The sequence below is a fragment of the Cynara cardunculus genome (assembly GCF_001531365.2).
Source record: "Cynara cardunculus var. scolymus isolate 2C chromosome LG 8, CcrdV1, whole genome shotgun sequence".
In the NCBI taxonomy this organism is placed as follows: domain Eukaryota; kingdom Viridiplantae; phylum Streptophyta; class Magnoliopsida; order Asterales; family Asteraceae; genus Cynara; species Cynara cardunculus.
The window spans coordinates 24,378,707-24,396,884 of record NC_037535.1 but is presented as its reverse complement, the minus strand read 5'-3'; the positions used below and the strand labels follow the sequence as shown (position 1 = coordinate 24,396,884).

The following is an 18,178-nucleotide window of genomic DNA, read 5'->3' as shown; positions in this document are numbered from 1 at the left end:
TATAAAACCAGTGGAACTTCAAAATCGTTAAAATTCATGGCTCCCGCCGCATTGCGTGGGTACACAACTAGGTAATAATTATAGAGTTAAGAAAATATATTTAAAAAAAACTAGCAAATTGTCACTTCACACAAACTTATGGTAAGAAACAAGGTTTTTATATAAGAATTCAAAGGGAGTGAGGTACTTATAAGAACTCTCTACGGTGTTGGGAAACTTCACTTTTCGCTTATTAAGAAACTTGTATCGGAGATGCTCTAATCACTGTAGAGTAATGATTATTCTTTGTTATGACGAATAATAATATCATGTCTCTAAATCTCACTCTTTCATATCCATCAATCACGTGAAAACGCATCATCAAGAACATAAATCTAATACATTTATATTAAATGAAATAATGATGTCTTTATGTATTTGATGAGACAGTGAAGTGACATGCGATTTGGGAGATATTTTGTTTCAGTGTGTGAATTAAGCATCTTTTTAGTTAAGTCTGCAATTTGTAACCTTGAAGGTAACATGATATTTAGGCTTTTGTAAGATGTGGTTTCTCAAGGATGCATTCTTCTTCTTGCAGCTTATGGATAACATAGAGGAGACTGTTGGTTTGGGGGATGGAACTCCAAAAATATATGCAACAATTGATCTAGAGAAATGCAGAGTAGGACGAACTAGAATTATTGAAAACGAGCCTGAAAACCCAAAATGGGATGAATCTTTCCACATTTATTGTGCTCATTCAGCTTCTAATGTAATCTTCACCGTTAAAGATGACAATCCGATTGGTGCAACCTTAATTGGAAGAGCTTACATTCCTGTTGAAGATCTGTTAGAAGGAGAAGAAGTAGATAGATGGGTTGAGATCTTGGATGAGGACAAAAACCCTGTGGAATCCGGTTCGAAGATCCATGTTAAACTACAGTTTTTCGATGTTACTCGAGATCGTAACTGGGCTCGTGGCATTAAGAGTTCGAAGTATCCGGGAGTCCCATATACGTTCTTTTCTCAAAGACAAGGTTGTCGGGTTTCGTTGTATCAAGATGCTCACGTTCCCGATAATTTCATCCCGAACATAGCTCTTTCGGGTGGCAAGAATTACGAACCCAGTCGATGTTGGGAAGATGTATTTGATGCAATTAGTAATGCAAAACACTTCATTTATATTACTGGATGGTCTGTTTATACTGAGATCTCTTTAATAAGGGATTCAAGAAGGCAGAAGCCTGGAGGAGATTTGACACTTGGTGAGTTGTTGAAAAAGAAAGCAAGTGAAGGTGTTAAGGTTCTTATGTTGGTTTGGGATGACCGGACGTCCGTGGATGTATTGAAAAAAGATGGATTGATGGCTACCCATGATGAAGATACTGAAAACTTTTTTCAAGATTGTGATGTTCACTGCAATTTATGCCCAAGGAATCCTGATGATGGTGGAAGTTTCATTCAGGATCTCCAGATATCCACCATGTTCACTCATCACCAGAAGATCATAGTGGTTGATTCCGAGATGCCAAATGAGGGATCCGAAAGACGGAGGGTGGTGAGTTTCGTTGGCGGACTTGATCTCTGCGATGGTCGATACGATTCTCCGTTCCATTCGCTTTTCCGAACATTGGACACTGTTCATCATGATGATTTCCACCAGCCGAACTACGCCGAGGCCGCCATAACTAAAGGCGGACCACGGGAGCCGTGGCATGACATCCACTCGCGGCTTGAAGGACCGATTGCTTGGGATGTGTTGTTTAATTTCGAGCAGAGATGGAAAAAGCAAGGCGGGAAAGACGTATTGGTTAACTTTAGAGAACTTGACGACATTCTAATCCCGCCTTCTCCGGTCATGTTTTCTGACGACCAAGATTCATGGAATGTTCAGCTGTTTCGGTCCATCGATGGTGGAGCGGCTTTTGGGTTCCCGGACACACCAGAAGAGGCGGCGAAGTCAGGGCTTGTTAGCGGGAAAGATAACATAATTGACCGAAGTATTCAGGATGCTTATATCCATGCCATCCGGCGAGCAAAGAACTTCATTTATATCGAAAACCAGTATTTTCTTGGAAGTTCTTTCGGTTGGGAATGCGATGATATTAAGGTCGAGGATGTTGGTGCATTGCACTTGATCCCGAAAGAGCTTTCATTAAAGATCGTTAGTAAGATTAATGCCGGAGAAAAGTTTAGCGTCTACGTTGTTGTTCCTATGTGGCCTGAAGGGATCCCAGAGAGCGCTTCTGTTCAGGCAATACTCGATTGGCAAAGGAGGACGATGGAGATGATGTACAAAGATATCATTCGGGCTCTACAAGATAACGGTCTCGATGATGACCCGAGAGATTATCTCACTTTCTTTTGCCTCGGAAATCGAGAGGCGAAGACGAGTGGCGAGTATGAACCTTCGGAAGCACCTGAAACAGATTCTAATTACCACAAAGCTCAGGAAGCCCGACGCTTCATGATCTACGTTCATGCCAAAATGATGATCGGTAAGCCGCGCATACCGGTCTTTTTTCTTTTCTTTTTTTACCGTTTCTAGCGTGAAAATCTTATATTTAGCATCTAATTTTTGTTCCAACATGCACAAGACCTAGGCCTTCCAAGCCCGCTTTTTAGTTAGCAAAGAAAAGCCCGGGTTTTTTTGAGCAGGACAGACTTTGGAGTCGAAAGAGGGCCAATTGGGCTTTTTCGGGATTAGTCGGGATTCTCGAGCTGGGATTTAAGATTTAACTGGGCCTAAAAAAAGTTAGCCTCATTGGCTCCAAACCGGGTCTGGGCTTCGGCTTACTAGGACTGGGCTTTTTGGCCTTTGGACTTGAGCTTTTTGTGCATCCTTAAACGCAGCTGAAAAATAAGTCAGAGTTGCCAAACAGGGTGCTGTTTGGTTGGTTTTCTATTAAGTCTTGTATGTGTGAATTAATGTGTGTATATGGAAGGTTTTTGTTTGAGAAAGTTTTTTCATAAATGGAAGGAGCATGTTTTTTCATTGGGTGGGGAAGGTTTGGAAAAACTAGGTTTTTTGCATAAATCTCCTCCTAGTATCTACTGAATAAGCCACTATCTATATCATCAAGCCACTAGCAAAAAGTCATATATAGCTGACTGAATAGTCCTATTAAGTAAACAAGTCCTAATACTATACTATCTATCATATTGCAGTTGATGACGAATACATAATAGTTGGATCTGCCAACATCAACCAACGATCAATGGACGGTGCACGAGATTCCGAGATAGCCATGGGAGCTTACCAACCTCATCATCTCGCTACCCGAACACCTGCAAGGGGCGAGGTCCACGGATTTCGTATGGCGTTATGGTATGAACATCTCGGAATGCTTGACGACAGCTTCCAGCACCCAGAGAGCACCGAATGCGTGAAACGGGTGAACCAAATTGCTGACAAATACTGGGATCTGTTTGCCAGTGAGAATCTCGAAACCGATCTTCCTGGTCACTTGCTTCGATACCCCATCGGTGTTACTAGTGACGGGAATGTGACCGAACTGCCGGGAACCGAGTTTTTCCCAGACACAAATGCACGCATTCTTGGCGTGAAGTCAGATTACCTTCCTTCAATTCTAACTACCTAAGAAGGTACGTCAGTTCACCTATTTTGCATCACTTCTGATAAATAACTGTTTTACTCTTTGAGGGTAGAGGTCAGGTTTGCATACATCTAACTAGTTACAATCCACCTCCGTGTGGATATACTGTAATGGGTGGTTTGGTTTTATAAAGTTATAACTCTTGTTTGCTTACATTACTAGTGATTATGACTTAAGAATAATTAAGTGGCTTTTTTCTATGTTTAATAAATGTGTTAAGATATGTACACTTTGTGTACTAACGAACAAATGCAATTTCTTTGTATTTTTATTTGAAACTCTTTATATATCTGTATATGTCAATATATATAGAGTCGGTTTTAAATGAGATCGGTGACCAAATAAGAGAACATGAGAACAGCCAAATTATGTGATTCGCCAAATTATATGTGATTCACGCAACTTTCGCCACAAGCTCACCCTTTTTGCATTGACCGTATTCTGCAATCGCATGTGATTTCAATACAAATTCACATGTGATTTACCCGTTTTTGTGTTTTCATATTTTAGTCTTTTTCTCGTTTCATCCGTTGTATACGTATGTATATGTGGGTTAACTGAAGGAAACTCTGATTCCATCTTTTAATCACGTGTAAAATTACATATAATTTGTACGTCTTTGGTGTAAGCTCACTTTTTGTCAACCATATTCTGTTATTATATTTGATTTCAATGCAAAATCACATATGATTTACTTATTTTATGTTTTTCATCATCTTTTATGTATATATATATATATGTGGGCCAACTCGATTCCACCCTTTAATGGTTATGGTTGGGAGGCATCTGCCAACCACTTAATTATACCTCCATGTTGTTGATCAGAGTGGAATTTTATGTGCCTGCAGGTTTGGTTGGTTGACTAAAGGCCTACCTCATCTGATTATCTCTCTTTATAGTCATAATCATTTGAGAATCATAGAACTAAAAATCAGTATATTATGTGTTATTTCAAAAAAAAATTATCTGACACTAAGATTTAGGATAATGATTAACATATATTTATCTCACAACGTGAAACTTTTTGACATGTTTATAAAACAAAAAACATACGTAAAAAAGTTTCGAATTGTAAACTGAATTCATATGAAACAAGCACATTGTGAAACAAAATATACGTTAATCAATACTTCAATACTAACCTTAGATGGGAAAAATAATTATGTGAAACAATGATTCAAGGCAAAAATTCTCATGGTTATCACAATATATGAGGTTAGAGGTGGACCCAATTTTTTTTAATTGGTAACGGAATTTGACTATGAAAGAATATCTAACGAAAAATTTCACAATATTAGTATAAATTTGTTGGTTGGTTCCTTGTTTAAACTAAAAAACAAGTTTACGAATACTGGAACTCGAATCTATGCCTTTGGTACAAAGGTAGAACGCTTATCATCTCTGCTACTGAAGTCTTATGTTAATAGTTCCAAAAACTATATGGTGGCACCTAGCAAAACGATACGTTGACACGCTTCATAAATGCAATTTTTTCCCTTAACAATGGAAGCATAAAGCGATGACTCGTGTCCTCGTATCTTTTTATGTAGGTCTACCCCTGCATGAGGTTCACATTTGATTACATCCATATATATATATATATATAGAGAGAGAGAGAGAGAGAGAGAGAGAGAGAGTCAGGTTTATATGATCTCCTGCCGTAAGCCAAGTCGTTTGCACACCCTTGCATTGACCCTTGGTGTAAAACCATATGTAATTTTGTATGTAATTATGTCGTTTTCATGTCCTTTATTTGATTATTGTTCTCGTTTAAACTTCCTATACTTATATATATATATATATATAGAGAGAGAGAGAGAGAGAGAGAGAGAGACTTGGGATCATGTGAGACCAATGGTTTTTCGTAAGACCTGTAAGACCAATTCTCAACCCTTAGATTAGATCTACAATCTGAACATTCATAATCACAAAATTGCCACGAGACTTCTCAATAATCAAAAATTGTCACCGTGCAACTTTAGTCTACTAGATTATTAGCTTATAAAGTTAATCAATGAACATAAATTAGTCTTATGGGTTTCACGAAAAACCCTTTTGTCTCATGTGAACCCAACCATATATATATATATATATATATATAGACTTGGGATCATGTGAGACCAGCCTGTTTTCGTGAGACCAGCTTTTTACACTTGAAACTTCACAGCAAAATGCTGTGAAGGTGACTTTTTTTAACCTTCACAGTGTTTTTGTTGTGAAGGTTCGACTTTTTTTAAACTTTACAGTGTTTTTGCTGTGAAGTTTACGTGTAAAAATGTGATCTCACGAAAACAGGCTGGTCTCACGTGAACCCAACCCTATATGTATATATATTTATATATATATATATATATATATATATATATGTCTCATTCATAGAACCTTGTCCATACACTACTCAAGAACACTGTACAAAGATTCGGCAAACGAGTCCAGCTCTGGATTCTCCAAAGTTGGTTGATTTGAAATGCCTCAATCCAATCACCCATTTTCATACAATAACAGTGCCCACATCCCACATTACATTACATGCTTCACAAATATAGAATTAAAACCCAACTAAAATACACAAACTCTAGTTGGAGTCGATCAACAACTTACCCACCCATTCTCAACCACTACATTCTCCTCATTTCATATAATATAATCCCAAACCCAATCAATGTCATCTCTTTGGAGTTCAGCCTTTGCAACAGCCATTGCAGGTACCATCATCTTACTCTTCTTCTCTCCTACTTTTCTTGAAAACATGACCAGAAATCAAGATTCTGTCCCTCCCAACTCGGGATTGGTGCTGCGGTCTTGTCTGTCGTCTGGGAAGAAGGACGCACGGAACAGAAAACACGTACGGTTTTCCGACAACGTCAACGATTCGACTGTGAAAACCGGGGAGAAGAGGAAGAAAGTCCACACAATTTTCTTCGAGGATGGGTTCGTGACTAATTAATGGAGTTCATTTCTTGCCTTGTGTTTTCTTGATCTTTGTGTTCGTGTTCGTCAATCGACTCTTTAGTTTGTGTATAATTGAACTTTAATGAAACTGATACTTGTTGAAATGCTACTTTATGAATATTAAACTCATAAAAAGTAGGTTTCGAAAGTTGTTAACGTGTTACTTGTGAAATTCTGATGTGGAAACGTCACTTAGGCAACCTGTTAACGTGTTACCTGCTAAAGTCATGCTTGTCCAATAAGCCTTTTGTTTTTCCTCCATTAGACCTTTGGAATTTCAGGTTAGTATCTCATTTTAGAACCTTTATTGAAAACTAAGTCTTTCTAGGATTTAGCTACGATGATCTGACCTTACGTCATGACAATTTTGTCATTCTAATCTCGACTTCCTTTCTCTCGCGCTAACGCCAAACCTCCTCCCTCCCTCGCTCTATCCCGCTTGTTCTTCTTGTTGTTTCTGCTCCTTCGGTCGTCGTCACCTTTGTCACTCCACCCTTCTACCACTTGACTTCCCCATCATGCATGATTTATGTTGCTTCTTCTTTGACTGAGTCGGGTTCTTTCCAAGTAAGCGAATAGGGCTCGAATCAAGGGTTCTTTTCAGAGCTGTTCATGGACGATACGGCCCGCTAGACCCAAGGCAATGACTCAAATGAAGGGTTCTTTTTACAGTTGTTCACGGGGTACGGGCCGTTAGACCCAGCTAGTCTAGCCTTTTAGAAAAGCACGCTTGGACGACTGTTAAAAAAATATGGGCGGGCGTCGGTGGGAGAGCTCAAATTAATGGGCCAACTCGGGTGATGGAAAAATTTGGACAGGCTCGCCCGTCCAGTATTATGATTATAATTAATTAATTTATTTTATATAATTAATATTTTATTAAAAAAAAGTTTAGAAGTAGTGTTAAGTTGGATTCCCGCTACTGAGTATTATTATATGTGATATGTCATATAATACGTCTTGAATCTCGATCTTGAAATATTATTTGCCTCATATTGTTCTCCAAACTCTTAGCAACAATGTTTCTCAATCGGTTAACCTTAATTGATCATTTATTTCAATCGATCCTTACCAAATCGATCATCACATCTCTTAATTGATGTATTTTAATATAATCTAAATGTTTTAAATACCGTTAAAAATATATTTTCGTTTAAATGAATGTTAATTATATAATTTAGATATAAATTTCATAATGATGATGATAAATATGTTAATTTTTATAAATTTATCTATAAATTCAACATTATAATTTTCTATTGGGTAATATAGACAATTTAAACAAATTCAGATATTTATCAGTTTACAAAAACAAACAATCTTATTGATTCAAACTTCAGACTTCAGCCCCACCTTTTATCAATCAAAAGTGAAATAAGACTTCAAACTTCAACACATTTTAAAAAAAAAACAAACGTCATCTTAATCTAAAACAAATCATAAACCATAATAACCATGAGCGTAATTTCTGCGTTCAAGGGACGCAAACCAAGATACCGAATAAACTACAAGAACCAAATATGTACTTAAAAGTAGATTGTTAATTGACTATTCATTTATTGCACTTTGTGACTTAAGTACGTTGCTCTTAAAAGCTTGTCGCAACAACCGTCATGGTGTGTCGTGGCTCACACCATGGCTTAATGCACGGTTTTAGCAACCTGTATCTAGTTTTTCTTGCCTTTTTAATATTTCATTCAATTATTTGTTAGTTTTTGATACGTAACTTAATTTAAATTGTTTATTATCATTGACTTATTAAATAATAATAAAAAAAACATATGTTTTTATATATAATATCATATGTGATAGATATTTGCCGTCACAAATCACACCTTTAAAAACGTTGTGACCTCGTCATGATTCCCAAGACTTGAGACTTGGCCTTCCCAACACGCCACACCTCCTCACGAGGGATGGATCCATTTTTTTTTTCCAAATGATGACACCATTTGACTATAAGAAACAAATATAGAGATAGTTTTCACAAAATAATCATTGGTCTGTTGGTTTATTTATTACTTTTCATATGTGAGGTATTGTATTCAAGTCTTTATTGGATTTCGAAAACATAATAAATCTGAAATTAAAAGCGAAAAACTAAGAAAATGATTATAAAGGGATTCGAGTGGGTCGTAGATGAAAGAAAAGCCTTGCAAACCGACTCCACCTAAAAATACTTGTGTCCCCATTATAATTTCAAAATATATACGGTGACACAAAACAAATTGATATGATAACACTTTTCACGTCCTTTTACTTTTTTACACCACGACGGAGGAACGTAACGGTGGCACATGCCACCACAAAACTCCCTGAGGTCCATCCCTACACCTTACACCATTTAAAAGGAAATTAATAGAAATACCATTTTCACGTTATGAATTCATCTTTTAGTCATTTCTCTTACAATATTTCAAAAATGCCGTTATCTCCACAGGTAGCAAACTCCTCAACTTTTACAGATATCAAAATGTAAAAATAAGAAGTTTCTAAACATCGTCCGCAAGTAAAGAGATTAAAATCTATAAATTAGTCCCAAAACTTCTGTAAGTGACAGCTACTTACACATCTTTATCTAATTTACAGATTTGATCATTGTACTTGCAGACCATGGGGTTGTTTGTTTACCCCTTAATACTTGCATTAAGAGGTAGCCTCTAAATCGTTAAGTGAAGAATCTTGTTTGGTAAAAAAAAGTGTGCTTCTTAATGGTTCTAAAATCCTCTGAATGATTTTGCATCCTGAGCCTCACTTAACCATTCAGCACCCTAATTTCATTGTAAACAATTACCAAATAATTATATTTCATTTTGCATTATATCATAAAAACCTCTTAATCATTATGACTACTTAATCATTCTGTACCAAACCTTTCAGCAATTATAAATACGAAAACCTTGCTTAAATATTAGCATTTATTGCAGTTTTGTGACTTAAATATATTGTTGGCATTCCACAAATGACTTCATCTTCTTCCTCTGATTCTCTGTAAGATTTCTAGGGTTAAAAGAAAAAGGGAAAAAGAACCAGAGCCACTGATCCTCTGATTTCAAGTGGTCCTTCCAAATCCCTACCAACATTATCAAGTATATAAAAGCAAATAAAGCAGTTCTGACGACTCTACCACAGATATAATTCAAATCTCGTGGCGAAAACCAGCAGGTGTACTTGATTGAGTCTTCACCATGGCTGGTGGACCCGAACACGTACCATCTCTGTAAGTAACATGCCTCTTCCCTTTTTTTTTCTCACCTCCAATTCTCTTCTCTCGCTATGATTCATGAAATCATACACGAACTATCCAGAAATCCTACGAATCGTATGCCATTTTTCCGTTATCTGTACTTGTTTTTTGCTGGATTCATGACGTTTTTCCGCACGATATGAACAGAAAACATCACAATTATGTGTGCCTTCTTTCGTACATGGAAGGTCAAGGTCTAATCAATGGAAGAAGACGTGTATTGTTCAACAGAGACCCCACTTCATATAGTAAAGTGAATTACGGGCCGTTAGTTTTTTTTTTCTTTTTTCTTTTTTCTAAAGGGGACTGTTCAAAAAGCAAAGTAGTAGCAGTGGAGAAATGGATGAGTGCCGTTGGATTTTTGTTGGTCTCTGAAAGATTTCTTCCATTTACGTACGTGAACAGTGTACACAAAGTGACAAAATGGTAAATATTCGGCAACGAGTTGGTGGTGATGGTTTTTTAGCTTTTAATAATTGTTTTCAGCGTATGAGTTTAATTGGAGAAATTCGAAGCATCAGGAAGGAGAAAAGGTTAAAAACAAAACGACCAAAAGACAAGGACAAGATTGTGCACATCAACTGTTTGATGAAATCACTGTGCGAGTTTTCAAGTCTATGAACCCAGATCAGACAAAGTTAATTTCGGTTATCTGTACTTTAATTACAGGCTAGTATCCTGTATCCGTTTTGGAGCCTCATACAATCCATGTAAGAATCTGATTCTTTGCTCTGAAAATTTCCCCTTTTATATCTTCAATGTGTGATTAATCTTAATTTTCGATTTCCAAAGAACCAGAAAACAAAATTTGGTTGGTTATGTGAATCTTTTTGGACCTGAAGTAGCTCAACTGCCAGATTGTAGTATGCTTTTGGGACCAGATGATATTAAATACTTGCTAAAGAATCAAGAAAGACTATGGTACAGTATTAAATGCAGCATTTCAACAATATATAGTTTGACCATGACCAAAGAAAATAATTGAAAATTAGATATTTCTTTAATGATTTCTGCTTGCCCCAGATCACAAGGATAATGTTGGTGATTCGAGAAACAGTAGCTCAAGATTTAAAAAGGAAAATTTAGTCAGATCAAAGTTGGTACAACATTTTCCCAAAAGTAGGAAGAAAGAACAGTGGATTAGAATTCAATTTGAGCCTATAGTTAATTAAATTTGATTGGCATAAAAGCCCTTCACATCAGCAAACCTGTCCCTTCTTCTCCAAACATATATTGGCCATTTGGCCTCTTATGTTAAACATGTATGCTATTTTTCTTGTGCTCTTCTCCTTCCAAATAGTATCCCAATCCTTCTGAACATCTATCTCATTTACTTCCCTTCTAAATTCCAAGGTTTCCTTAACATATTGTGTGCAAGAGAAGTATCATTAATTACTGACAAGTCTCCATCATCTTCTACATCTTCTATTTATATCAGTGTTAAAAGCTTCCAAGTTGTTTAACTCCTAATGGCACCTACAAGACCCTACTCTTTTGGTTTGAGGGTGCTTATCACAGTCTTTCTTCTCTTTTCTCTCACAATCTCACCTTCCCTTACAGGTAACATAGAAAACCCAGTTTCAAAATTCTACAACTTATTGAATGTATATGAATCCCAATTGGGTTTTGATTTTCTAGTCAATTTCTTGTTTTGTTGATTCTAACTATGCATGATGATGATAGTCAAATTTTCTCTTGTGCAAATCTTTTTATCTGATTTGAAATTTGAATTAAAGATTTTTCATATTTGTGAACTAATCAAATCTAGATGAAATCCCAAATGGGTTTTTGATTTTTCAAGCTTTTTCTTGTTATATTGATTCTAATAATGCATGATAATGATGATGGTCAAATTTTCTTTTGTACAAATCTTTTTATCTGGTTTGAGCAATACCAGCCAGAACCTCTGATGAGACCTATCCATAGACTTGACTCAATTTTATGGGCTGGAATTCCTTTCACCAAGTTAGGGAGAGAAGGCGTTGGTGAGGCGACCGGGAGGCAGTTTAGTTTGAAAGACCTTCCTTGTCGAACTATAGTGGATAAAATAGCTGCTTATTCTTCTCGACACTGGGAAAGAAAGAATTTTTTTTTTGAATTAATTGACAGTTGTTGAAGGTTTATCAAAATTGTGAACTAATCAAATCTAGATGAAATCCGAAATGGGTTTTTTGATTTTTCAACCTTTTTCTTGTTATATTGATTCTAATAATGCATGATGATGATGGTTAATTCTTCTCTGTGTAAGTGTGTTTATTTGATACAAATTTGGATGAGTTGGCAGTTGATGAAGGGGTATCAAAACTCTACACTTATAAGAAATCCCAAATCTGGTTTTTGATTTTATAGTCATTTTTGTTATGTTGATTCTAATGTTGCATCTTGATGATGATAGCCAATTTTTTTCTTGTGCAAGCCTTTTTATCTGATTTGAAATCTGAATTAACTCGCAGTTGATGAAGTTTATCAAAATTTTGTGAACTAATGAAATCTTGATGTAATCCCAATTGGGTTTTTGATATTTCAACCTCTTTCTTGTTATGCAATAACAGTTCATAATGATTATGGTTATTCTTTTATTTTATAAAATTTAGATGGTTGGCAGTTGATGAAGGGGTATCAGAACTCTAAACTCATCAGAAATCCCAAAACTGGTTTTGATTTTATAGTCATTTTCTTGTTATATTGATTCTAATCATGCATATTGAATCATGATGATAGTTGTTCTTTCTTTGAGCAAGTACTTTTATATGATGTGAAATCTGGATTAATTGGCAGTTGATGAAGGGTTACAAAACCCCAAATGGGTTTTTGATCTTTCGATTTTTCTAGCCTTTTTCTGATACAAATTTGCATTAATTGGCAGCCGATAATTGGATTTCCCGAATGCAACAACAGAAGAAAACATTGGGATCAAGGCCACCAGGGTGTGTAAACAAGTGCATGAATTGTACACCATGCCGAGCCACTCTGGTTATCCCTCCACACCATCGGATGACTGATTACAGAGATCAATCTTCTCACCGTGAAGACGATTGCTACTATCTCCTTTCATGGAAATGCAAATGCGGTGATAAACTCTTTCAACCTTAATCGTAATTAGTTTCGTTTTTCACCCATGCTTAGTGACGGATTTCGGTGCTTGATTAGATATAAACTTTCTTTGTGAAAGATAGTGTATAAAGTATTCTATACCACTTCAAATGCTGGCTGTTGCTGCTATTTTCACCCTCTTTGTGATTAATATAAATATCTATTTTGAGTAATTATGCAACTATATGGTATTGATTGCATAATAAATTCTTTTTAGGCGAATTTTGTAGATATCATTGCGTAAATAGTTAAATACCATGTTCTGTTCCATATCTGACCATAATAAGTAGTGTCATTGTTGGCTAAGGGCCTTTTTGTTGACAGCTTAATGGGACTCATAACTTATTTGGTTAACTATACATGATTGTTTGCTTGTGACTTTATGATATAGAAAGTGACTTATTCAGTATGCTTTCTAGGAGGAGCTTTAAGCAGAAAGCAAAAAAATAATTCAAACCTATCCCTCCCAATTAAAAAATTATACTCCTTCCATTTATGAAAAAATCTTCTCAATCTATACAGACAAATTAATCCACACTAACAACATCCATACAAAACTTAATGGAAAACCAAACAAACAACTGATAATGCTTGTATTAGGGGTTGTTTGGTAGATACCGAATGATTTGATTGAGAATGAATAAATGGTTAGAATGATTTAGTTCTGAATGAAAAAATGTTGTTTGGTTAGTGTTCCGTATGGATATAGATAGCCTGAATGACAGAAACTTACCATTTTAACCATCTGTATGATTCTGTGTTGAATGAAATATAATTGTTCCTTGCATATATATATATATATATATATATATATATATATATATTACATATAGGGAAGGTTTATTTTACAAAACCATGTAATTTTTACAAACTCTACAAACGGATCTCAACCATACATGTAGATAATCAACAGTGTGGATCAAATCGGTTCCTAAATTTACTCGCAACCGCATTTTGTAACCGTCTCTAAATTCCAAAATAAGCAGAAGCAATGGTTGAGATTAGGTTTGTAAGAATCACATGGTTTGTATACATTGTATAACTTTGACATAGAAGTCAGAATATATGAGACTGAAAACAGAGTTATAATATCTGAAGAAGATTGCTATATTGCATGATGGTATTTCTCATTCTCAAAGAATTTCTGAACCGAATACAAATATACAAATAAGACTCTATGTGTGTATATGTATATATATGTATGTATATGTATGTATGTATAATCTACAAAGTTAACACCATGAAGGTATCTGTTCCGATATGTTGTAGAATTAGGAGACTGGTTCGATCACAGGAAGCTGTTTTTAGGTTGTCATGAAGCTATAATCATAACCAAAGCCGCCGCACATGCTGCATACATCAACAGGTATGAAGACCCAATGCCCTACAAAAAGCAGTTTCAAGTAAATCAGATAAACAGTCTGAATGACATAAATGACTATTTTACCCTTCAGTCTAGATTAAGCATCGACTAAATATCTGTTTTGATAAATATGTTAGAATGGTTGGATTCTGAGTACCTTCAAAGAGGAAAGGGATGTTGCTGAAGAGGGAACGAGTCCCGTAAATCCAATGTCATAAGAAATGCTGCCATCGGCTTTGAACAGCCCAAAGTTTCTTTCTGAAGTTGGTCCAGGTTTTAGGTTCTCGTTAAACATAGCGAACACATAAGCTTTGACTACCTTTTTCGGTCTGTAAGGGGTACCCTTCTTCTTAAGGAGTCTTTTACGTAAGTTCAGATTGTAGGTTCTCGCGTTACTAACCGTGGCCCCCGCTTCATTTGGATCCCCCTTCGAAGCCCAGCCGGTTTCGGATACTATAACCTCCGTCTTTCCAAATCCGGCTTTTTCTAAAGCAGCGTAGGTTGCATCGATCTGGGCCTCGAACATGTTATCATAATGTAGTTTAGTTTTCTCATCGTATATCCCGGGATTCTTCTTAAAGATCGCGTAATTGATATCAATATGTTCGGGATCACTAATGTATGCAAGAAAAGGGTACGTGTTTATATAGAAAGGTGACTTGATTTGCGAGAAGAACTCGAGAAGCGGCTTCATATATGGAACTAAGGTCTCTTTAAACGCACCGGCGGATGGTGGGAACGAGCTAGCGAACACACCGGCGGAATGCGGGCTCGAAACCTCAACGTCATCGGCTAGGTGAAGCTTGTCAAGGGCACTATGGACATTTTTCACCGCCGGTAGCAACACCTCCCAGAGTCCTTGATCACCGCCACCTAACACCTCGTTCCCAACCGCAATCCCACGGATACGAGTCCCGGGTACAAACGGTTCCACGTTTTGTTTCACCCAATCCATGGCTCGATCCTCACTCGCGCCAATATCTTTCAACAACCCGTTCCCTAACCCGATAATGATCTCGATTCCGGACCCTTTAAACGCCTTGAGAACGTCGTGGTCTGCATCATAGATCCGAGTGTTCTTAATCTTGGCCGCCTTCATTAGGGTCACTACGCTTTCCGGAGACGGGATGTTATCCGCTATCCTTCCGTAATTCACTCCATATGTACCCGTGAATGCAGCCGCTATCCAAACTGCGAAAAAACAAAAACCGACAAATTTAGAAATATATGACGTAGTAATTATACAGGGACATAATCATACGAGAACCAGTCTTAAACATATTATATTTTAAAACCAGAGGTGTTTGCAGTGTGGTTTAGGGCCAAACAGCAAACCACAACGCAAAGTACAGTTTGATGAAAATGCAAACCGCAACATGCACCGTGAACGTTTAAAAGCGTGTTTTGTATAAAACGGAAAGTAGGGTATGATTCGAGCGTTGTACCGTTAGAAAAGGCGATAACGAGAAGGAGGAGGAGGGGGAGGGGGAGAGGATGAGAAGAAGAAGAAGAAGAGAGAGGCATAGGCATGGTGGATGATGAGTTAGAAAATGGAAGAAGAAGAAGGGAGGGTTATGTAGAAATGGGATGCTTGGTGTAGGGGAATGCCATTGCCATTGCAATTGCATTCAAGATTCTTGAGATGAATGAAGGGAGGGAAGAGCATGGAGTTCCAGAAACATTCCTACTTTTTCAATGCTTTTCCCTTCTCTAAAGTTTACTTCTTTTCCTCTTTCCTTTTTTATACCTTTCCTTCCATTTCCATATCTATATTTATATATTATATTTATATATATATAGGTCGGTTATTATACAACCCTTGACATTTGTGCAACCAATACAACCCAATCTCAACCGTTCATTTGAATTGATTAATATGTGATTTCATAGAAGTTTTGATTGTTTCCTCATAAAAAGTATTGATCATAATTAATTAACCATATTCATCTTTCATAAATATTCAAATCATAATAAATGAACTCTCATCATTTCCATAAATATCTCAATTTATTGGGTTGCATTGGTTGTACAAATGCAACAGGTTGTATTTGAAACATATATATATATATATATATATATATATCACACCAAAATCAAATCATATTATCACGTCATTTGTTTCATCTATCAACTTTATACAAAAATCATTTGTTTCACTTTCTGATTTTATTTTTAAACAAAAATCATATAAATATTGTTATTGATTATTTTCCAAAAATAAATATAAATATCTTACAAAAATTAAAAATCATCAAATAATATTTATTAATTATCTTTCAAAAACAAAAACAGTTTGTTCAAAAAATTCCTTTCATTTAATACAAATTTAATTTTTCTTTTTTTATTAGATTATAACCGCTCATTAATCACAACCGTTGATTAAAAAAAATAAAAGACTTAGATCAATTACTTAAGTGTTTAAAATCTTCAAACTCCAATTAAATATGGAATAATGGTGATGGTGAAGGAGAATAAGTTCGGATCCAGTTTACTTGGGCCTGGTAACTATTTTTGTGATTTGTGGGCTGTGTTGGCCCAAGTTATATATTTTACAAATCACGCTTTTCATCCCTGTAGTTTCTTAAAAATCGTGGTTTTCATTCATTTGGTCTGTAATTCTTTGTTATTTCCGTTCTTATGATTTACAATTTTTTATGGTTTATCATCCTTTACTGTTTTGAAATAGGTTTTTATTTTAATTAAGTTATCAAAATGATGTGTCATCCACATCACCTTATTAAAGCCACACAAGCAAAAAAAAAAAGTCAATGGTTTAACCGGTTTAAAAGGTAATAGATTACCCATTGTTACAATGGGTAAATTTTTTAAAGTGCGATGCCGTAATAAAAAATAATTTGAAAGTACATTGATGTAATAAATAAAAACAAAAGTAGAATGCTATAATAAAATTTTTTATGAAAGTAGGTTGCTATTTCATGCATTTAAATCTATTTAAATTATGGTTTTCATTCTTATGGTTTGCAATTCATTTATGGTTTTGAAATTATGGTTTTCATTCTTATGGTTTGCAATTCATTTATGGTTTTGTCCCTGAGGCTAAACACTGTTTTGAAGTAATAAAAATGAATTACAAACTACAAGGACAAAAAAAGTAATAAAGTTTAAATTTTAAGGATGAAAACGATAATTAGTTATAAACCATGAGGACGAAAACTGTAATTTTAAAATGATAGGGACGAAAATAAGAAGTTTCAACAAACCACATGGACAAAAAATGTAATTTACTCTTTTATTTAATTATCTATTTGTTATAAACTAAAAAATTACTCGTACAATGGACCGAGACACATTTTCATTTCAATGTTTTGCTTTATTTTTTTATCCATGTCGATATAAACTATTTTATGTGGTTTTGAGAAAACGATAATATATATCACTGAATAAAATATAAATTTGAAAATATCATATAAATTTTACAAAAAAATATATCAATATTAGTATCAAATTAATTATTTAAAAGTTCTTGTTTGTATATTTTTTTAATTCAAAATTTTTATTATAATTTAATTTAACGTAACGAAGTAACTTAATTTAGTTTTAATAATATTTTTTTATAAAGATAATAATAAAGTATTATGTTAGAACTCAATAATTATTCTAATTATATTTTAAATTTTTTATATTTTAAAATGAGATGTCTACCCTCTATTTGATTATGTTTATCCGCAATTAGTTACACGAATTCAAACATAAAATTTAATAAGTAGTATGTTGATCCTCTCTCTCATTGATTTGTTGATAATCCCTTTTTCCTTTCGATGTATTTATGTATCTGTAATTTCAGTTCCAGCGATCATACACTGAGCTTGTTCAGTGATCGCTGATGAACTTGTTTTGAAATTCATTCAGAGACAACGATACTTCAAGAAAACAACACTCACACCAAAGATCCTTCAGCAAACG

General features: G+C 35.3%; 3 protein-coding genes across 7 annotated transcripts in view; 2 read left to right on the top strand and 1 right to left on the bottom strand.

Moving 5' to 3' along the window:
• Positions 1–3,852, top strand: part of LOC112516434 (phospholipase D alpha 1-like) — a 6,618-nt gene extending 2,766 nt beyond the window's left edge. The window contains exons 2-3 of one of the 3 annotated variants that reach the window (XM_025123473.1): positions 581–2,480; positions 3,151–3,852. In XM_025123473.1, coding sequence (XP_024979241.1) covers positions 581–2,480; positions 3,151–3,584 — 2,334 coding nt within the window. In that variant the 3' untranslated portion in view covers positions 3,585–3,852. The remainder of the gene's footprint in view (positions 1–580; positions 2,481–3,150) is intronic. The other 2 variants (XM_025123475.1, XM_025123474.1) reach the window with 2 other exon arrangements.
• Positions 3,853–9,486: 5,634 nt separating this feature from the next.
• Positions 9,487–13,062, top strand: LOC112516435 (EPIDERMAL PATTERNING FACTOR-like protein 8). 3 transcript variants are annotated; one of them, XR_003069604.1, is made up of 3 exons: positions 9,487–9,771; positions 10,285–10,508; positions 12,665–13,062. XR_003069604.1 is itself a non-coding variant. In XM_025123476.1 (2 exons), the coding sequence occupies exons 1-2, from the start codon at positions 11,268–11,270 to the stop codon at positions 12,889–12,891; spliced, it is 318 nt and encodes a 105-aa protein (XP_024979244.1). In that variant the 5' UTR covers positions 10,879–11,267; the 3' UTR covers positions 12,892–13,062. The 3 variants fall into 3 exon arrangements, 1 of the variants encoding a protein (XP_024979244.1); XR_003069603.1 differs by having other exon boundaries at positions 9,946–10,508; XM_025123476.1 differs by lacking the exons at positions 9,487–9,771; positions 10,285–10,508 and adding an exon at positions 10,879–11,358.
• A 1,035-nt stretch (positions 13,063–14,097) lies between these two features.
• Positions 14,098–15,784, bottom strand: LOC112516354 (glucan endo-1,3-beta-glucosidase 14-like). The gene is made up of 3 exons (XM_025123365.1): positions 15,700–15,784; positions 14,412–15,445; positions 14,098–14,275 (listed from the first exon to the last, which is right to left on the bottom strand). Exons 1-3 carry the CDS (start codon positions 15,782–15,784, stop codon positions 14,204–14,206), a joined length of 1,191 nt encoding a protein of 396 aa, XP_024979133.1. The 3' UTR covers positions 14,098–14,203.
• Between the last annotated feature and the right edge of the window lie 2,394 nt (positions 15,785–18,178).